This window comes from Crocodylus siamensis, chromosome 1 (genome assembly GCF_052110815.1).
Source record: "Crocodylus siamensis isolate JL-2025a chromosome 1, ASM5211081v1, whole genome shotgun sequence".
NCBI lineage: Eukaryota > Metazoa > Chordata > Crocodylia > Crocodylidae > Crocodylus > Crocodylus siamensis.
In genome coordinates, this window is record NC_143395.1 from 198,437,994 (window position 1) to 198,460,889 (window position 22,896).

The window sequence follows — 22,896 nt, forward strand, 5'->3', positions numbered from 1 at the left end:
CATCCTCCGCATAGGCAAGGCCTTTTGAGTATGACTGCACAGAAAGATATGTTCCTGTGAATGTATCCTTTTTGACCTTATATTTATTCATGTTTCCACCTTCAGTCCAGCACTCAAAGTTACACACGACAAAGGAGATGATCTCAAATCCACTGAAGCCGATGGAAGGATTCCCATTATCTTCAAAGTAACAAGAAAGGTTAAATGGTACAGGTTTCCCTTGCTTTATGCAGGTTCTGTATGTACGAATTTACTCCTATGCGATGACCCTTTTTATACCAAAAATTTGTTATATGCGAGGTAAATTCACTCTTACGCGATCGGAGTGGTGGAAGCCCGCAGTCTGCTGCTTTGTGGGGTACGTTGTACAAGTGACACACACCAAAATATAGTCTCCTCACTCCTCGCTCATTGTCTGCAACACGGGTTTCTGTAGCTGCCATCCCCATTATGATAGTACCCTGTGCTTGTGTGTGCTGTCTGCTGTTTGTGAGTACCAATATTGTCTTGTAAAAGTGGTAGAAATGGGCCTGGGGGTCAGTACAACCAGGTCTTGGAATCCCTATTTGTTACATTGTAAAGTGGGTTCCCTTTATGTAAATTCAAGTTATGCGCCATTTTCCAGGAATGCATGTACAGTAAAAAGCAAGGGAAACTGGTATACTTATAATGTTAATGCATTACAGTTAACTTTTAGCACCAGACGCAGTCCAGCAGGGAAAGGGAGCAGCACAGTGCTCCAGAAAGGTGGCTAGTCACAGCACATGGCTCTGCCTCTACCTCCCTCTCCCTGCAAAGTGTCACTGACTTGGGAGGGAGAGAGGAGGGGAGGGGGGATTAGTCGCAACATGCAGGTACTAGGCATGTGTTATCAGTTAACTGTTTAGCCAATATCATTACAGGACTTTAAATGAATAATGCAGCATAACCATTGCTGACCACAAAGTAAATGAAATTGCACCCCCTCAACAACCCTGTATTTAACAGACAGAGATGCCACTGGAAGCTTTGTTAAAATGAAGTTTTTTCCAAAGGGGAGAACAGGCTAGAAAACAGCACTTCCCTCCTGTGGAAAATGTTGGTTTTGCCTGGAGGGGAACCCCAAACTGGGACTGAAAAAGTCAATTTAAAAAAAAAAAGAAAACCAGAGAGGAAAATTTTGAAAGATCTCAGGTATTGAACAACCAGTGCAGAAGTTGTTGGTTTACGGTTGGCCATTCAACTTCCTGGGCATACGAATCTGCACACATCAGAGTTAGGCAGATGCTCAGACACCCAGTTCCATGACTGCCCCAGCAGACGCCTCCCACAGCAGCTGAAGACCTGAGGAGCTGAGCACCCCCAAGGGACAGTCACCCAGCGAGCAAGGGAACCAGCTGCCTCCTTGTGTTACCTGACCTTCCAAAGAGTCATGAGTTTAGCAAGCAGCTCGCTAGGTAGACAGGGATGGCAAAAGTCAGGCTGGCCAGAGCTCAGGACACAAGGCAAAGCATTTTGATCGAACTGATATGTTCCTAAGGAACATGTCAGTTCCTTCAAATGTGCATCTCTTGATGGAGAAAAAATACTGTTCTTTCAGAAGACTTGATTTTAAACCAGCTCCAACAAAGAAGCTTAATCAAAGTTTGTGAAGCATTCTTAGAGAAGAAACAAAACAAAACATTTTTAGTTCTTTGAGCAGCATCTACAAAAAAGACAGGATGATTTCTATTACTTAGAGAGACTTCCATTTGAAAAATATACTGTACTTTTGTCTAAAATGTTGTGCCTACATTTCTTCCCAGTAGGCGCATCTACACATGCCCCTATAGTGCTGTTGTTACTGCGTCTTCATTTAATACTTCCTTTAGGAGTACTTTGCTATAGTGACTAATTCCTAAAATCACTAAAACTAAAAAAAAAAGAAATAACCCCCCAAAATACATTAATCCCTCTCCCCAGTAATACATGTAAATCAGGAAAAGTTACCTCCATGTTTCCTCAGTGCATTTACATCAATCCTCAAAATGCAGATCCATGCTTCACTGCTTTCCCTTCAGTTAATTCAGCCCAAATCCTGCAAATACCTATGCACTACCTTAACTTTACTCAGGTAAGTAAAACCGTGTAAAAGAAGCTACATATTAGACCACAATCCTGCAGTGGGATGAATTTGGGGTGCCTTGCACATAGATGAAGTTACAAAATTGGGACCCAAGTCAGTTTTCCTGTTTCTCTAGTTCTGTCATAATTAAAATAGCAGCAAGAGAGAAAACCAAAACAAACAGAAGTGCATCTTTCATTCATCTCTGGCTTATGAAGGTTTTAAACTTTAAAATTTGGCTTAATTTCAAACTAAAGCACAAGCAACCAATTTTTTAAAAAATCTTTGCAAAGGAATATTCTAAGAAGTTTTTTTTTAGTTGATCAAATTATTTCAGTTTGATTTTTATATTTTGTATTCTATTCTGTAACATAATTCAAAATAAATTTTGAAACTACGTCATTATAACATGAAAAATCAAAATATAAAGATATGAAATTAGAATATTTCAGTGTCATCAGAGCTTTCTTCCGAAGCTAAATCCAGACAAAACTGACTTAATTTTGTGAAGCATTTGAATGTCAATGGAATAGCATAGCTTGAATTATGAGTTTGATGAAGTTTCTCCAGCCAGCCAACAACATATGAAATGAAACTATAATACCACAAAAATTGGCAGATAGAACTACAGTAGTTTAATACCCGATACTACTACTATTGTTTTTTTTTTAAATTAGCTTGATTTCAAATTCACAGATGTCCCTTAAAAGAAAGGCAGCTTGAAATGTTAAAATTTAGAGTGAAGGTAAAATAATGTAGTTTATTCCTAGGATGTGCTAGTTACAGTATTACTTCTGTTATATGTACACCTTATAGGACTTAATGCTAGTAGCTTTTATAAAACCATATGAATACACCCAGATAGCTATCCTGATAGAGACTATACAAAACTCTATAATAAATAAAATAATCTTTCAAGGAGCTTGCCAAACTTCCTTATAATCTAAGTAGATTTGGTTGGGTAAAAGTTTTCTTGTTAAAAGTGACCAGATATGTTAAAGAGTGGCTATGGCATTTAGCTGTCTCCATTCCAGTCGTAGGATCCAGGAACCAATTCTCAATTAATTGGTTTCATATAAACATCACAATTTGAAATATTTTGGGCCTTAACCAAAGCTCACAGAAATCAACAGAGAATTCTCATAGTGTTTATAAGGTTCAGGCATAACATTTCTGACTTTTCTCCTGCAAAGTTATAAAGCTGCACTTTTACATTCACATTCTGTATCTAGTTCCATTCACTTCATTGGAATGCCTCAGAGGGCAGAAATGTAAGTAGGTAACTTCTGATCTTAAACCTACATACGATGGTGACACTAATTTCATAATTACCATAAAACAACTTATTCCATAGTAAATTCTTGACAACTCATAGTCACAGCTCTCCTTTATTGCCTCGAAATTGCAGAGTTAAGTCAGGTAATTATTGTTCTTGCCTGTCCTTCCCTCCTCCCCCCACCTCAAAACCAACAGACACAGTACCTTCCTAACAGACAATTTTATTTTATGAAGGTAGAGGAAGTAGTTTATGATTACAAGAAAATAAATGTCAACACTCAGAAGGAATGGAAATAAGAGATCATGTGAGCAGTGGTAGAGTTTGTGAGGAAAGTACTGCTTTGTACGGGAGGATAATTATAGAAAGATTGTATTGTAGTAATTTTGCTCTTGAAAATAAATCATTATTATCTAAGTGTTGTGCAAACATTATTCAGGTACCAAGGGAACACATACACATGCAAAGCTACAACATGAACTATATTTAATAGAACTTTTCCTTAACTGGGTAACTAATATAGCCCTATGATACATATAAAATGGCTTAGCTGTTTCATAACTTTGAGGGGCAACATCAATTTTTTTAATGGAAGAAGATTTGAGCATCTTATGCCTTCCCACCATTAGTGATTTATTACCATGGTTTCCATCTCCATACAGAAAACATCAAACATATTCAAGTGAACACAAATGACAGAAAGTCCCTACTTTGACATTTTTTTAGACTCAAGGAGAATATTGTGAAGAGCTGCGAGTAATTTTTTTCAAGAAAAGTAAAAGGAAATAACCCTATATATACAGACAGAGGTTTTTAGAATAAGCAAACAAACAATATGATAAAAGGCACCTTCAAAGAGTGGAACTTCATCTTAGTCAAATCCTTCCCTGAAAATCAATTTTAGATTTTTTTTTAAGCATAAAACTACATACCAGGTTTCCAGCCAGTAATCCTGCTGGTAATCATCATGGTCACCTGACCTTTTTACTAAGGATTGAGCTACACATTTATGAAACAAACATGCAAAACATGCTGTTTACAATCTCAGTGCTCAGCTCTTTGCACCGATCCTTAAGATTCAGCTACTAGCATTCCACAAACAACTGGCTTGTTCTGTAGCTGAGCATCCTTCCCTTTGAAAGGTTGTACCATTAATCTTCCACATACTGGCTATGTGATAAGAACATTTTATGCATCTAAACAAATGGGCCTATTTTGCAACCAAAGTCTTTTGGCAGCAGTAGTACAGAGCATATGTGGCTAGACCATTATTTATGTAGGAGTGACCTCAAGAGGAGGGGAAACAGTTTGTTCCTACCTGGTTCAGTGCAGTTCTTGATGTACTGATGCTCATCATCCTCTGGAATTTCAGTGGCATTCTCCTCAATTGCTTGAAGTACTTTTCTCCCATGCCACTTGTCATTAGTTTCCATGGTATAACTCAGGACATCATAACCTACAGGATAATGGAACAAGATAAATGGTCTTGCTCTGGGAAAAGCAAAAGACAAAACCATGACAACCTCTTAGAAAGTGACTTCTGACTTTGGGAGCAGCTGAACTCTGTTCCTGCATGTTCGATGTGAGACACTTTAAAGAGCCTTGACTACTAAAGTATGAATTCTCTAAACCTTCTGGAAATCCAGGTGCCTTCAAGGTTTGCCCAAGATGAAACTCAAAATTGTAGCACCCAGAATCACTTGACAATTTAGACCCAAACATCTAAATTCATCCCTACCTGGAACTATAATTAGTCTCCCACATGGATACATTAAGAAGAACCAGATTCATCCCTGCTGCAACTCCATGACATGTTGCAGAGATGAGCATAGCTCAAAGTTAACAACAAAAAATGGATTAGTTTCACACTGTGGAAGCTGCAGCCAGAGACTTTTTTTAAGTCCACAAATCAGGTAAGAATCTGCTCTCCGCACCTGCCCCTAGCACCCACTCTGTTCCCCATCACACTCAATGGCACTGCCCCTCCCTTCCCATTCCGCCTGTACCTACGCCTCTGGGCACAGGAAGGAGAGACCTCCCTAATGCTGCCACTGTCCCAGCCCCAACCCCTCTGCTTCAGTCAGGGCTGCAGGGAATGGTTGCACAGGGAGACAAACTAAACCTGGGACAGCAGCAATGGCTAGATTTTCCAACTGTGCCTCTATTCCTGGGCTGGCTGGAAACACCCAAGGAGGACCAGACAGGGAAGGGGAACCCACCTGCATATCGCTGCTGCCACTGTCCCCAACTAAGTCCAGCTCCCACAGCTCCGACTGGATCTGGCAGAGCAGCAGCAGCCAGGACAGTGGCAGTGAGCAGGTCTACCCTTCCTGTGTGCAGAGATACAGGTGATGAGGAGGAGGAAATGGGAGGGGAGGGAAACTACCACTGAGCCCAGAGTGGAAGGGACAGGGTGCCAAAAGCAGATAAGTGGGACTTTTAGCTGCTTGGGAACATAAAAATGTTACTGGTTGCCACTTCTGCAGCATGGTGCAGACTCCACAGTGCACCCAGGAACCATCAAACTACATTCTGGAAAGGGGATAGGGATGCACACTGTGCCATTTCTAGATCTGCCCCTGACCGGCTTAAATTTTAAACAGTTTTCTGGCAAAAATCTTTGCATTTCATGCATATTTAATAATTGTTGGGAGAACAAATTTAAAATGTAGCTATTTCTCTTCTTTATTCCAAACAAAGAAGAATAGTGGACTCTTGGCACTTATTGTTTACCAAGGCCCCAATCCACAAAGCACATACATACATGCACAACATTAGGAATGTGAGCCACTTGACTGAAGTGACATGGTTAAAATTGTGGTCAAAGGTGCTCACAGATGCAGTGCTGTGCTACACAAAGTTGGCTGGCCTGATGGAAAGTTTGTAAATGAATAGAATGCTTCATAACAGTTTGCAGAGCTCTCCCTTTCTAAGAAATTAATTGTCCTCAAGACTGCAAATGTACTGGCTGCCATTATTTCAGTAGGCATGAGAATATGGAAGTCTCTCAGGTGGTATCTATATGTAAACAACAATGGCCGTTTTCAAAAAACTTCCATGAGAATTTACCCATGCTTATTTTATGAGTATTTTATGAGTGGAATACTAGCTCAAGTATTCAACCCAGACCTTTTCAACACTATGGGCCTAGTTCAATGCCCAATAAAATCATTAGAATGGCTCTAAATGGCATTGATGAGCCAGCCACTAAGTTTAAGTGCATTCTGAAATTGTTCTAACAAAAAAAACACATATGCCTTAAATCACAAGGCTAGACTTACAGAGAGGGTTGCACAATCGTTGCTCTACTCCCTGAGGGCCTCGTTATGAAAGAATAGCTTCTCACATGGCTTAGGCCATATTCTACCATAATTCACACCTAATACAAGTCTAGTGAAGTCTATGGAATTCAGGGGATGTGAATCATAGAAATGCTCAATTCAAAAGGATATTTGAACCAGCTTCACCTTTAAAATGTTACAACAGTAATGAGGAATATCTACAAATATCAGGGTATCTTCCACCAACTCCATGTGACACCAGGAAGATGGGATAAATACTGGACTAGAGCTTCATCTAGCATAAGTTTTTCTAGTGGAGAACTTCTCAAGTTGTTCATGACTTGGCTGGAATTGATGTATCCCTTCAAACATCATGTAGACCAAACCTTTCACTAACAATCTCCACAGCAAACAGGCCAATCTTTACTTTCCATTTCTCTGCTAAAAAGTAGTGCATGTTATATAATTACTCCTGAAACTATTGTCTGGCTACACAGAATCATAGAAAAATAGGGTTGGAAGGGACCTCAGGAGGTCATCTAGTCCAACCCCTGCTCAAAGCAAGATCATCCCCAACTAGATCATCCCAGCCAAAGCTTTGTCTAGTCAGGTCTTAAAAACCTCCAAGGATGGTGCTTCCATCACCTCTCTAAGTAACCTGTTCTGGTGTTTTACTACCCTTCTAGTGAGAAAATTCTTCCTAATGCCTAACTCAAGCTTCCCTTGCGGCACCTTGAGACCATTGCTCCTTGTTCTATCATCTGGCACCACTGAGAACAGTCTGGCTCCATCCTCTTTGGACCCACGCTTTAGGTAGTTAAAGGCTATTAAATCCCTCCTCAGTCTTCTCTTCTGCAAACAAAATAACCCCAGTTCCCTCAGCCTCTTGTCAGAAGTCATATGCCTCAGCCCCAGAACCATTTTTGTTGCCCTCTGCTCGTCTGTCTCCAATTTGTCCACATCCTTTCTGTAGTGGGGAGCCCAAAACTGAACACAGTACTCCACATGTGGCTTCACCAGTACTGAATAGAGGGGAATAATCCCTTCCTTTTACCTACTGGCAACACACCTACCAGTGCAGCCCAGTAGGCCATTAGCCTTCTTGGCAACAATGCCACACTGCTGGCCCAGCTTATTGTCAACTTACATCAAATAGGGACAACAAATACCATTAAAATAGCAGAGCTTTTTTTTTATGTAGTTCATCATACAGGTAATGGTCCCAGAGGCCACAGGTATTGACTACAGGGCCCATTTGAGGCCTGTGGACCATGGAGTAAGACTGCTTTGAGAGTCACTAAAGTTACTGGAACACACATTATTACCATGTGAGTGAGAACCTATTTTATTTATTCTTTTCAGCAAGGAAGTGGAGGAGCAGTGGAGGGTTAAGAAAGAAAGTATTCTAGAAAATCTAATCTGTGGAACAGCATTGCTTCAAAGTTACTAAAGAATGTGAGCAGATAATGCAGGATTAAGACACTTTCTGTCTATACATCATTCACACTTGCAGATTACAAGATGTTCTCAACTGCACAAATATTGTGACTGACCTGGTAAAAGGCAACATTTTTGTTATTAGCTTTTGTTGCTATTCCTTCCTTCTCCCCACCCCATCCCCTTTTGTTCCCTACTTCTCACTCCCCTTTGGCTTAGAGGAGGAACTGCTAAATGAAGTTCTATTTCAGCAATGTCAACAAAAACACTTGGCTGTTTTCCATAACATTCTTGGCACCTCGCTGCTCAGCCCTGCACATTTCATGTTGGTCTAATTAGCTCAGAGTGCCTGCTCACATGTCAAGTGCATGAATCCTATGGAGTTTAAAACTTTGAGGGGCAAATATATTTTTCATAGGCAGAAACAAAGAGATGCTACTTTCAACACAAAGCAGACATGTAATAAAGAAAACAAATGTCTCTCTGCCATCCATCTGTCTTTCCATCATATGTCTCTCTGCCCGTCCATCCATCTTTCCTTCTGCTGTAAAACAAAATACTACTTCTCTCTCTCTGATTTTGCATGGAACATGCAAGCATTGCAACTCTACTCTGCTGCTTATGCTGAGTGGTGTTCCAACTGATGCAATGAGAGGTCATTCAGCCCACTTGGAGAGGTCACATAATTGTTTATCATCCAACCAACATGCTTCTAAGCAACTAAGGGTAGAAACAGATGTCGCTTAACATCCTTTGTGTTGCCATAAAAAAATCAGTGGACTTTCAAAAGGAAGTCATAAATTCTGCTGTTTCATTGCAGTAGATATCTATTAGGTCTGGGGTAGGAGAGTGCAGACAGCCTGAGCTGCCCGCACTCTCCACGTACCCTGGCAGGTGCTCTGGGGGCTTAAGGGCCCCTCAAACCCTGAGAGTACCTGCCTGGCTTTCCCCACTTACAGAGGCAGCCCTGCGAATCCTAGGACACCTCTCCATAGATGGGGAAAGTCAGGGTTCCCCACTTAAGGAGGCATGCCCTACCAGGGGCATGTCTCTAGAACTGGGCAGAACCCATATGGGTCCTGGAATGGAACTTGAGGAATTTACAATATCCTGTGCCTCCACACCAGGACCTGCTTCCCCAGAATCTCTAAAGTGGATGTAAGTGGAGAAAGTGGGTTTTCCCTGCTTACCCAGACCTGCCTCAGAAAATCCAATGGCTGGTCTGGGTAGGTGGGAAAAGCCCCAGTTCCCTGCTTACCCAAACAAGTTTCCAGAGACACTAAGGTCATGGAGGCACAAGTCGCCAGTCATTCCACCCCTCTACACCAATGCCCATACGGGTTTTCCCTGATTATAAAGATATGCCCCTGGAAAACCCAGAGTATGTCACCATGAGCAGAGAACTCCAACTTTCCCTATTTATTGAGAGGAGCCCCAGGATTCCCTGGGGTGCTTCTCTGTAAGTGGGTCTTTGAAAGACTTTCCTCACCTAGACCCACCATTGGGATCTCCAAGGCAGGTCTGGGTAAGTGGGAAAAACTGGGCAGGTGCTCTCAGGACTTGAGGGGCCTGATCCTACACAGGAATTCCTGAGGTTCACAGGACCAGGCCCCTCTAGCCCCAGGGGAACATACTGCACCTTGTCCCACAGTATCAATGGGTGGGGCAAGGGGAGATGTATTTTGCCCAATGAAGCAGATCAGTTGTGCCATGACACACTGCAGCAGAGCTAATCCACTTTATTCCATGACATCTATTTCTATCCTAAGAGTCTTTTGCTTTGAGTTTAATGATCGAAGGGAAGCTGGGTGACAGTGACCATGAGCTGATCACCTTCACCATCTGCTGTAAGGCTGGCAAGTCAGTCAGTAATACAGAAGCCCTCGACTTCAGGAAAGCTGACTTTGACAAGCTAAGGAGGCTTGTCAGAGAGCCCCTAAAAGTCCACAACCCAATGGTGAGGGGAGTTCAGGATGAGTGGTTGCTCCTCAAGGCAGCAATCCTGGACGTGCAAGTAAAGTCCATTCCGTCTCAGAGGAAAGGCAGCAAAGGGCACAGCAGCCCCCTTGGCTCTCCAGGGAACTGGCGGACCTCCTATGTCTTAAAAGGAAGACCTACAAAGGATAGAGGACTGGAACCACCACCAAGGAGAACTACTCTGCTCTGGTCCGGACATGCAGAGAACAAACCAGGAAAGCCAAGGCTGCGATGGAACTCCAGCTAGCTACAAATATAAAGGAAAATAAAAAGTCCTTTTTTAGATATGTGGGGAGCCAGAGGAAAAGCAAGGGCAACATCAGACCCCTGCTAAACCAGATGTGGCAACTGACAACTGAAAAAGCCAACTTGCTAAACGGGTACTTTGTGTCAGTGTTTCACCAGTCCCATGGGACGGCCCTGCTCACTATGTGTCAGGAAGGCCCAGGTGAGGGAGATTCCTTGCCCTCCATCGAAGCTGACCTCATGAAGGAACACCTCGACAGGCTGGATACCTTCAAGTCAGCCGGCCCTGACGGGTTACACCCAAGGGTACTCAGGGAGCTGGCAAGCATCATAGCTCAGCTCCTGGCACAGATATTTGAGAACCGGTGTTCTGGTGAAGTGCCCGATGATTGGAAGACAGCCAGTGTCATGCCTATCTTCAAGAAAGGGAGGAAAGTAGATCCAGCAAACTACAGGCCCATCAGCCTGACTTCTATCCTGGGGAAGATCTTGGAAAAGATTATCAAAGAGGCCATCCTTAACAGACTAGCTGAAGGCAATATCCTGAGGGATACCCAGCTTGGGTTTGTTGCAGGTAGGTCTTGCCTGACCAACCTCATTTCCTTTTATGACCAGGTGACTTATCACCTGGACAAGGGGGAAGAGATTGATGTCGTATATCTTGACTTAAAAAAAAAGCCTTTCATCTGGTATCCCACAATCACCTCTTAGCTAAACTGGCTAACTGCGGCCTCAACCTCACCATGATCCAGTGGCTGGGGAATTGGCTCCGCGGTAGGACCCAGAGGGTGGTAGTTGACAGAAGCCAATCGTCTTGGTGCGCTGTGACCAGTGGGGTCCCTCAAGGCTCTGTCCTAGGGCCTATACTATTTAACATCTTTATCAATGATGTGGACATTGAAGTCAGAAGCGGACTGGCCAAGTTCGCTGATGGCACCAAACTCCGGGGTAAAGCATCCACACCTGAGGACAGGAGGGTGATCCAGGTGGACCTTGATAGGACAAGAACCTGATGATGTTCAACACTGAAAAATGCAAGATTCTCCACCTTGGGAGGAAAAATCTGCAGCATCCTGATAGGCTTGGCAGTGCTACGCTGGTTAGCACTACAGATGAAAAGGACTTGGGGGTTATGATTGACCACAAGATGAACATGAGCCTTCAATGTGACGCTGCAGCTAGTGAAGCGAGCAAAACACTGGCTTGCATCCATAGATGCTTCTCAAGCAAATCCAGGGATGTCATTCTCCTGTTGTACTTAGCCTTGGTGGTCAGGAAGGCCATATGATCAGAGGTCAGGAAAACAGACCTTATGATGACAGGCTGAGAGCCACGGGGCTCTTCAGCCTGGAAAAGTGCAGGCTCAGGGTTGATATGGTGGCCACCTATAAATTTATCAGGGGTGCTCATCAGGATCTGGGGGAACATGTGTTCCCAGAGTACTCCAAGGGATGACAAGATTGAACGGTCACAAAACTCCGCTGCGACCAATTCAGGCTGGACATAAGAAAGAACTTCTTCACTGTCTGAGCCCCCAAGTCTTGGAATAGACTGCTGCCGGAGGCGGTTCAGGCACCTACTTTGAAAGCCTTCAAGACACATTTGGATGCTGATCTTGCTGGGATCCTATGATCCCTGCTGACATCTTGCCCCTGGGGCAGGGGGCTGGACTCAATGATCCTCCAGGGTCCCTTCCAGCCCAAATGTTTATGATGAAATCTATTAAATCTTCAAGGGTGATTCACAGCATGGGAGAGTCAGAATCGAGTTCAGTTTCCTGTTCAGGATCAGGGGCTACAGTATGATCACTGGCTTCCAGAAGAAGTCATGCCCAGACCTCTTCAGAGAGAAGGATGTGGACACAACAAAAGTGAGAGGAGGAGGATGAAGAGTGATAAAATAAGCTATCAAGTCTTTGACAGGGATTTGGAAGACACTGAAGCTAAAGAAAACAGTCTGTTATAGGGAGCCAGTTACCACTCCTTTATTTCAGTTACCTAGTGTCTTCCACAAAATATTTTCGGACCTGTTTGGAAGTCCCTCCTGCATTGTATGCAACAGGTCTTTGAAATTCAGGAGGAAGAAATCGCCAGGATGAGAGTGCCATTTCTTTGTTTGAAGAAATGCCAGTCGTGTTGCCAGGGTGATGATGCAACCTTTAAGTTCATCACAAGATGATTTCTTCCAAAGGACCCCTGCCTGCCTCAGATAGCACATAAGATGGATAAAGGGAATCTTAAAATCTGGCATTTCTATGTACTGAATACTTTCTTTGGTAAAGTAAATATCACTCTGAAGTGTGCGCATGTGTAATAACTAGTCATCATTCCATACCCTTCATACCTCCTAAAATGTGCTGTTTGCTATTTTACTTTGCCTTTGAGTGAATGCAAATGCTTACTCTGTGAACAAAATGTATAAGAACAGATGGATTGCATTTCTAAAACATTAGTTCATGTGAATTTTTAAGGGCAGTTATAATAGCCCAGCACCAGGCTTCTTCCTTAATGATAAACATTCTCTTGTAATCTGAGCTAAGTAGTCTCAATTCTACATACAAGTTGCTTTCACAGTGAAGTGGGGGTTTTTTTCTGAGCAGTTGGCACTTGACTTTGGGGCAAGGGGGAAAGGAAAGGAAAAGGAAAGAAAGAAAAAAGGAACACATACACACACACACACACCAGTCTCTTTCTAAAATTGTTATTCCCCTAAATTCTTGACACAGATCTCTTCCGTCTCCTCACAGTACAGAACAGCTTTCTTGTTTCAGAACTTGGACCTTCCCAAATGGAAAACTGAAGGTAAGTCATTCAGAATAAGCTTGGGAAATTTGCCATTTGGCAAGGGAGCTATAAGAGAATCACATCTGGTGCTAAATTAAAAGAGCAAAGACAAGAGCAGAATTTGGCCCTTTTAAAAATAATACTAATAAATCAACGGAGCTATTTTGGTTTACACCAGTTGAAACTCTGGACTAGATTCCACAACTTTAAGCAGGTTAAACAATTTCAGAGTTGAATGTAGAATTCACAAGCCAAATTCTACTCTTGGTAACTCTGGTATAGAAAGGGTTTTAGATCTATAAAGCAAGGGGAAATAAAAATATAAAAGTGAAATGAAACTCTCTTTAAAGATCTGGTCCTTTGAAAGCCGATCTCCTGAATAGAGAGCACGCTTTTAAAATTAAAAATTAATAGATTTTTTTTATAGTTCATGATAAAATGAATCCAAGGCCTAAGCACTGGATTCTGCATTTCCGCAGTTGCTGACAGAGCTTTATCCTACAGCAAGCAGGAAGCTGCTTGAAGTCTATCCGGTCTGCTGTGGTTGCACTGTTATCAGTTTTTGTGAAGTGAACACAGAAACTTGGGCTCCAGTCTTGGCAGATCTCTGAAAGAGGAACTGGATTGTCAATGTGGTTTAAACCTTAGCAGCCTGAAGGCCATCAGAACTGGGCACCTCTAAGGGCTCAGGAGATGGGACAGGGGAGCAAGGTTCTCTGGAAATCAGAAAGATCTTTATAAGGAATAAAGGGGCTCTTGAGGAAACCTAGTCACTTCTCTAGCTTCGCTTTCCTTCCATCAGGGACTTGTTGGGCCTCTATAGCTGCCAGGACTTGCTCACAGCTGTCAGCTAGACATCAGGGCTAGGGACAGACATTACATATAAACCAGTTTAAGTGATCAGGAACTGGTTTATGCCTGTAACAGATGTTCAGTGCACAAAAACCAGTTTGAAAATGACTGAAACTGGTTTGAGATAAACCTGATTGAATATAATATCAGACTTCACTGATTTGGGTCAACCCGGTTTATGCAATGTCTGTCCCAGACCCCTTGCTGGTTTAAGTTAAACCAGACTCTCCCAGCATCCCAGCATGCTCTCTGGGCTGGACAGGGCTCTCTGCTCCACAGCAGAGCTGGCCCCTCCCCTCTGCTCCTTGGCTGCAGCTCCAGCAGAGACTTGCAGGCACAGCAGGGTCTGTCTGGCTTCCTCCTGTTCTCCCATCCCTCTCAGCCATCACTCCCTGCTAAGTAGGGATTCCCTGTCCCCTCTGCCTTACACAAATACCTCAGCATTAGCTAGCAAACTACATGCTGGCTATGGCCCATGCTGTGGCAGACAGCAGTATCAGCTTAAGGCTTTTTGGAGCTACTCAACAGCTCAGCTGGTAATGTCCCTCTGTTCCTTCTTTGTTTAAGAAGAGCTTGAACTAATGAGAGAGGGTGTTTGTTTTCTGATAGGGTGATAAATGCTGATAATAGAGCTGATAATTGCTCTGTTATCAAGGAAGCAGGGGGAATCCTTCCCTAATCCTGCTGGGGTCTGGGTACACCCCACTCAGCTCAGCCCTGTGGAAAGGAAGAGAGGGCTGCTCTAGCACCCGTAGCTTCTAGTCTGAGCCACTGCAGGCATGTATCTGCATGTCTTGGATGTCTGTGCAGTTACAAACTGATTTAGCCTAGCCAGGTTAGACCAACTGGCAAAAACAGAATGAATTTAGGCTTAGGCTTTTTGAATATCTGTCTGTAGCCCAGCAGGCCAATGCGACATGTTGGACAAGAAAAGTGGGAGGAAAAAAGTGTAGAGTGCTGAGAGGTGGGGTCAGGAGAGATAAGGCCCCCTTCTCCTTTGCACTACCATTTGCAACAACCGCTCAAAGCTGGTTTCAGTTTGGCAGCATTTTACCTCCCCTTTGCACTGTTCTCAAAACTGAGCATGAGGGGCTGTATCCTTAGCATCTGAGAGAGTTTTGTTGTTGCTCTCCTATCATTTAGGAGGGAAAGCAAAGCCGAAGCCTATGGGGAGATTCCACACAAATGCATACATACAGCCCTACCAGATTCATGGTGGAAGTGGGCTGTATAGCAGCTCCTTTAATCTTGTAGGTTTCCCTCCCCCCCACAAATGCTGATTGGCTGAGGGGTCCCGGTGGCCCTGCTTCTTGGTGCCAAGTGGCAGGAGGCAAAAACAGTGCCATTTTTAAAAATCATGGTTTTGGCCTCCCTGCCAATCAGGAGCAAGTGGTAAGGCTGGCACACATGGGAACCTACAAGATTAAAGAAGCTGCTGTGCAGCCCACTTCCACCATGAATTCAGTAGGGCTTTATGCATACATATACGTATAAACATACATACATACATACATATATGCGTGGGAGTAAGCATGCACCCCCCCCCATCAGTTGAATGACTATTAAGGTAGTTTTCTGATATTGTTTTATATGCCAAATGTTTAGGAGGGGGTGGCAGCGGGAGGGAAAGCAGAGAAACAAGGTTTCACAAGACATGCTTTCAGCCTCTCATTTCTGAAAAACAAACAAACAAACAAACTAGCAGTCCTTTCTCAGTTTTTCCTGAGGCAAAACTTCTGCTGGGCACAGGACTTCACCCTTATTTCTTTAAATTAAGACCTGATTCATCACTTTCAATGCACCCTGGATCCAAGCTATAGCTTGCAAGAATAATCTCAACCAACAGCAGGGATGGCAAGGAACAAGCCAGATTCTTTATAAAGATCATGACTAGAACAGGTCAAAGAATTTTCAAATGAACAGTTTGCTGCTGGAGAATACGCTTATCAAAATTTAAAATGTTTTGCAAGTATTTGTCAATTCCAATGAAATTTAACGGCAAAATTTCAGAACTATTTCTACTTTTTTCATTTCAATTAGGGAAACTTTATATTTAAACAAATCAGCATTAAAAGATATTAATTTCATAATGTATATATAGAAATGAATTTTATATATACATCTACACACATATACTACTAATGAGAGAGACACTTTATTTAAAAATACGGTTATTTTTATCTGATGTGCAGCTATCTCGTGCTTATTTTCACTGAATATGTATGTGTATGTATACTCACATATGGTATTTATACATATATATCATGATGCTGCAACATCAAAACACAAAAATGTTCCAATGTTTCCAAATAAAGATTTTTTTTTTTTAATTTCTGATCCACAGTATTTCTCCTCCTTCTCTTTGAAAGAGGAATGAAATTGTTGGAGGTGGTGGGGGCCCTGCAAAGCATTCCCATAGATTGTGAATTCAATTTTCTAATCAACTCTAATTACATAATGTGGTCTTGAAATCTGGGATGCAACAGGGGCTTTTTTGGCTTGCTCCTACTGATACTGGCCACATTCACTGGTCATTTTTCTTGTTTTTATGTATGCATTCTGCATCATAATATCAACAAGACAATACAGACAGCACATTTCCAAGAACCTTGATTTTCTAAACAACACAGATAGTGTATTAGTGTTTGTTTACTCAGTACTCTTGCTTCTGCCAAATTGGGGTGGCAGTCTTGTGAGACCAAGCTCTCTTCTGAAATTGCTGATCTGTTCTGTTTAGTTACAAAAAATGAAATGCAGTGAAAGAAAGTGTCGATCAAATGCCTTCAGACAGCTGAGAAAAGTTCAGTTTGAATTCTAAGTAAAGAGCTGGGGCAGAGTATCTTATGTTACCTAAACACACTCCACATTACATACTTGAGGTAACCTGGAAACGTATCAGACTATCTTGCTAGCTTTACCTTATTTTTTTTAAGGTAATATGCAGTGTACCAGTGTCCAAACTCATCTCCAGTCAGTCTAATTTCCAAAATCAAATATTAACAGCTGATAACAGATTTGCAAGTTTCTAGAGGCTCTTGGAAATGACAGCTGTCTTTGATCTAACTTGTGCCAATTGGTCGTGGGGTCTTCTCACACACAGCTGCATGGCTTGTGGTTGGTTAGCATGAGTGTATCTATGTACCTAGCCAATATAATCACTAGACTGAAAACAGTTTCTTGAAAGGGAAGAAAAGCAAATGATACAGTGATGGGGATGGGAGTGATTTTATATTTGGGGACAAACATTTCAACTCTGCCTGGCACTTCATTGGGCAGAGGAAGTCCCACCAATGAGCATATATTCCACAGGCAACCACATCATAGGCTTCTGTACTTGCTCTGTGCAGAACAGGAAAAGCCTGAGCTCTTCATTTTATCTATGTTTCTGATGTCACAACTCCATTGTGGTCCTTAGTTACCTCTCACAGGGCAGGACTTAGGGATCACAGTTGGGGAACTATGCTCAGGGTACAGACTCAGACACACAATCCCAGTCCCAGAAAGAGATTACATGGTATAAATCTGGCAAGGAGACACAACAAAGAAATGAAGGGGAAGACAAGATAATAAAATGGGGAAATAGGGGAGGACATTAAATTCCTTGGGTCCTTACTCTATAGGTCAACAAAAATGCACAGCACTATGTAAGCCATACAAAAAACCAGAATTCTTGGTTCCAAAATGCTACCTTTTATTAGACCATCCAGAAAATCGCAAGAAAACTGTCCTTTTCTGAAAGCTTTTGGAATCAAAGTCCCTTCATTAGGCTCTGGGAAGAGTATAGACGGTACAAGATGGTAAAAAGTCTCACTCTCATGGACCCAGAGAAGGGAGCCCTCTGTCTTCAGCTCCCTCTGTGCAAAAATGAAGTTTATTTTCTAACTATGGGGACTTTTTACCATCTTGTACCATCTATACTTTTCCTAGAGCCTGACGAAGGGACTTTTATCCCAAAAGCTCCCAGAAAAGAACAATTTTCTTACAATTGTCCAGTTGGTCTAATAAAAGGTATCATTTTGGAACCAAGAGTTCTAGTTTTTTGTATGTCTTTCTGTCTCAGACCAACATGGCTACCAAGTACACCCCAGCACTATGTAAAGAATTCCTCTTCTTTCTCTGGCGAACCAGTACCCTTCAGTCTTTTTCCCAGCCCATTTCCATAGGCACAGGGACTGCAGCTGGCCTACTGTAGAATAGCTCTGGGCTCTGACAGACCATAGGAGGTATTCCTAGACTTAAACAGCCCTCCAGAGAACATCTTGGCAGTAACAATCTTTCATTTGCAATGAAGCATCCTCCACTGATGGAAACAGTAGCATCAGAGCACAGGGAGAGTGGTCATCTCCAAAGTAACCAGGTACCAAAGCAGCCACACTTTTTAATTTAACGCTAACACTTTGCCCGCTGAAAGCCCAAAGAGGTCTTACTGGTGTCATATGTTTGACATACCAACCTTTCACCCTTTCTAGTGACAATGGACTTGTAGATCAAGGCCTAGACAATGGATAGAGAGAGTAAAGAGACAGAAACATAATCTTGATTTTTGTGTTGCTGTAGTTAACTTAGTTTGGATTGTGGATACTAGGACTCTGTTCTGGAACAAAGGCAATAAGGAAAAAAAAAATCAAAAGACACGTGAAGTAAATAAGAATAGCATCTAAGCTTCAATATAGTTACCATGATTTACCCTAGCTGGGAAGCTGGCCCCTAGCTGGGAAGTCTTAGAGTGGAAAAAAGAAAAAAAAGTGTGAAAAAGCAAGAAGCTCAGCCAGAGAAGAGCTGTCAGACCAGAGCCGGGCCCGATCAAACAAACAAAAAGGGACTGATTTGTCATTGTGGCATTTGAAAAACATAATGCATGACCACTAAGGACTTTCCAATGTTGGCAGGTATCCTTGGCTCTCACTCACAATAAACTACTTTCTATGCAAACTGTAAGATAGTGCTGGCAGGAGCTGAAAACAGCGCAGCTTTTCTAAACATGGTTTGCTTCTCTCATTTGTAATTCTTTTTTCTTTTTATCTTCTTTTAAAGGGGAGGTGGGAGAAGGCCAGTAAACTGCCTCCATTTCCATAACTACTGCTGTAATAAAATACAACAGCAAGCTAGTCCTGGGGAGGACTGAACAGAGACAACTAAAACACAGGCACATATGTTGACAGCCAAAAAGCTGGGGGATGGAGTGGGGAGGGGGTACAGCAAAACAGCCAACAGTACTTTGCCACAGCATAATGGGCTTCATTAAATTAATTGGAGCATCGCTCCATATACAGTTATTGTTTCTCTAGTTAGTGTTAACTTCGTTCTACTTTAGTACATTAACTGGCATTGGTCCATTTCTCCCAGCACTGATAGGTGAGCAGCGATTAATAAGGAACCCCTTGGCAGCTCACATATGTAGGTGTGTGTGTGCACAACACAGATGTGCCTGCGTGCACACACACATTTGTCTTCCACAGGGTAATCTGAGACCTGCTCTAGATTTTCACAGGGTAATCTGAGATCAGGATTGCATAAGCATTTCATAAATGGATTATTTTTCACTGTAGCCTGATTTGAGGGATGTTTTCTTTCAAAATCATCAGCCATCAGAACCATGAATGCATACGCGCAGCGAGTGGTCCCCCACAGGAAACACGTTACAGAGTATCTGACTTGGAAGATTAACCAGTCTCATCTCTCTAGTTTCAGAGATAATGAAGTCCAAGTGGAAAAGGAAAGAAGGGCCAGTGTTTGCGAGGTTACCATCACCATCATTATGTGAGTTGTATTCAGACAGGGAGGCCCCAACTGAAATTAAGGCCCCCATTTTGCCATAGGCTATATATGGGCGCATACATAGTAAGAGACAGTCCCTGCCCTGAAGACCTTAGAATTTCATTATTAGTGACAGAGTGTGGGAGGAAAACCAAAGCATAGAGCTGAAGTGACCTGTCCAAGGTCACAGTGCAGGTCAGTAGAAGAGTCAAGAATCAAGCTCAGATCTCTTCACTCTGTGCTGGTCTCTGTGCACTACACAATACTGTCTCCAAGCTCCAGGGGCCTTCTGAATATCTGCAGTTCTTCCAGAGATCCTACAGAAAATGACTGCATGGCTGTGAAGTTGGTCCTATTCAAATACTGCCCTCATTAGCACGAAGCAAGAAGCTAGAGAAAAAGAGAGGACCTTTACAAACAGTGATAGTACCAGAACTGATTAAGAGGCTCAGGGTTCTGAGAACAATTAGCCAATTTCCTGAACAGACATGAAGTATTGGTTAACACTGGTATATTTAAGCCATCAAAATGATTTTAGTTCTGAAAGTCAATGGTTGGGTTGCATTTTTTTATTTGCTTGTTTGTTTACTTTTTGAGGGGGTGTCTTTGTTTTTAAAACAACCCGAGTAAGATTTTTAAAGAAAACATATGGTGTCATATTAATCTCAGAAGCATTTGTTACTCGCAGCCAGATTCTACTCCACCTACTGAGTGTCTAAGCCAGTGACCCTCGACCAGGGTATCGCACTGCCTTTGGCTTTGAGAAGCTTTCAAAGGTGTCACAGGTTACCATGCAATGTTTATACTGTTAGGTGTGCGAGCATGATTGACAAAATAAACCTTGGAATTTCAAATAGGAATCCATAGAGTTAAAAACATTCTGTCCTGTCTGTGGTCTTTCTGAATTCTTTGCAACAGAAGAATTGCTCTAATATTGTTTTTGTGTAGATAAATACAATTGCAAACCACAAACTGAGATTATCTGAGGGGTGCCTTGAGTCTGACAAGGAGTGCATTGAGACTAAACAGGTTAAGAACCACAGATCTAAGCAGACAGAGTCACAGAAGAGCAATTTTATTCCACTTTATTCAAGTCTTAAAAATCCACCAACCTGTCTGTTTTTTTTAACATCCTGTCCAGTGACCCTTAAGACAGTCTCAAGAAAGTGAGGAGGAGGAGGGGGATGTACCCACCTTTTGCACTGATTGTTTTTCAGGGACTCTGAATGCAAAATAATCACACTTAGCCACCTCAGTGAACTGAGGTGCCCAACAGACAGACTACAGTCAGGGCCCCAGTGCTCTCACATGATGAATGCAGGCAGCATAAATCCACCAAGTTCCTGCTGTGCTGCACACTGGGACACTCCACAAGAAACAGTGCTCTTAAAAACAGAAGTAACCAAAAGAATCAGCAGCTCCCTGATACCTCAGAGACAACTGGGGGACACATACTGCCACTTTGAGAAGAAGGATCATGAAGCTGTTTGGAAAATCCTGCAAACTTGGTGTTAATATCAAGTGGCCTTATTGCAGGCCATGGGTAAAACCAAGTCCATTTTCACTGGGTGATGGAGGACAGTGCGATGCAGGAGACTCCCTATTAGCCAACCATGCCAGGAGGCCACTTGGCATAGGTTACCTTTAAGAAGAGGAAAACATGAAGGGAGATGCAGCTGGATAACAGGGTATTCAATCTGATTCTAGGAACTGATGAATAGCACATGGCTCAACGCCAGGGGACCTCCAGTCTCTTCATCCTGGCTCTCATTAATCCTTACAGAAAAGCCAATGACCTTGGCAGAGGAAGAAATGCAGGATATCTTTTGCTCCAGGATTTGTAATTCATGTCTAGAGACTCACTATTCTGGCCTGTACACATTAAATATACTGAGAGCCCCTTAATTAGGTTTGTCCTAGATGTCTCTCATACCTTTCAGGCAATTTATTCTTACAGTCTATTATAAATTGTCAACCTGAAACATTACCTTTTTGGGACAAGACCTGCCATACTGGGTATTTATTTATAAAAACTTTTCCTGTATAGTTGTCCTGTAGATCTTGACTCTGGCATTTTTGCATTTCCTTATAATGGGCAAACCTAATGCCCCAATATAGCAGTAATACATGTATGGTAGCCTATTACCACTGCAGCAAAAAGATATAGGCAATTTTTCTTTGGAAAAAATCACTTCTTCACCAAAAAAAAATGCACTTTCAGGGCAGCAGAACCTTTTTTTTTTTTAAATTAACTTAAGTTCAGCAAAAAAATTTAAATGTTTTCCATTTTCTTCCAATCAAAAAAAGGTTCATGGCAGCATTTCAAAACAAAAATGCTTGTTTTTCAAGCTAGATTCACAAGATAATTTGGATACCACTCACAAACAGAAAGAGTTGGTGATGGTCTTTTACCCAGTCTATAATCCATTCATATATTCATGGTTTTAGACAAAGGCACACCAAACTCACTGAGCACCCAGGGCAGGGGTAGAAGGGGATTGAGGGTATGCTGACGATGGTAGATGGGGAAGGGGAGTCATACTTGCCCAGGCTGCTGCTCAGGGTGAATACAGGGCTGCAAGTAGGGGGCCTGGGGTTGCATAGTGCAGTGTGGGAGGGGTACCCACATGGATGTAGGATGCAATGGTTGGGGAGAGTACCCAATCCATCCTGTGTTCAACTGAGGCAGCCTGGCTACATAGAGCCCCCAGAAGCTTAGAAGTTGGATAGCTCGGCTATGTCAGAAACAAATGTCAGAAACAAAACATTCAGGTGCTCACTCAGCTATCTGAAAAAGTGAAACAGCTTAAAAGAAGCCATCTGTCAAGGAGTGAACAGAGCAAAGATAAGCAAGTACTGGAACCCATAAATAGTACACAAGGCTGTGGTTCAGAGAACCTGTGTTTAGTTCCCAATTCTGCCACAAACTTGGTGCATGACCTTGAGGCTGTAACTTCATTGGTATCTGCCCCTGCTTCTCCTCCTGCCTTTTTGCCTGCCTTGTCTCTAAGGTTGTTTCCAATTAGGAGTTTGTGTGATACTTAGCACAATAGAGACCTATTCTCAATTGTGGCCTACAGCTCAAAGATCCTGCTGAGTCTGCCAGCTCATTAAGCTAGCATGATTTAGGCACACCAGTATCTGTACTCAATGGTACATGACAGAGGAATGCAACAGCATCACATCCAGTCATCTTTGATTCGC

General features: G+C 42.4%; 1 protein-coding gene across 1 annotated transcript in view; it reads right to left on the bottom strand.

Annotated features, from left to right (window-relative positions):
- The window catches only part of SLC24A3 (solute carrier family 24 member 3), a 453,586-nt gene that overhangs the window by 408,025 nt on the left and 22,665 nt on the right, over positions 1-22,896 (bottom strand). The window contains exon 3 of the mRNA XM_090038056.1: positions 4,678-4,815. Coding sequence (XP_089894182.1) covers positions 4,678-4,815 — 138 coding nt within the window. The remainder of the gene's footprint in view (positions 1-4,677; positions 4,816-22,896) is intronic.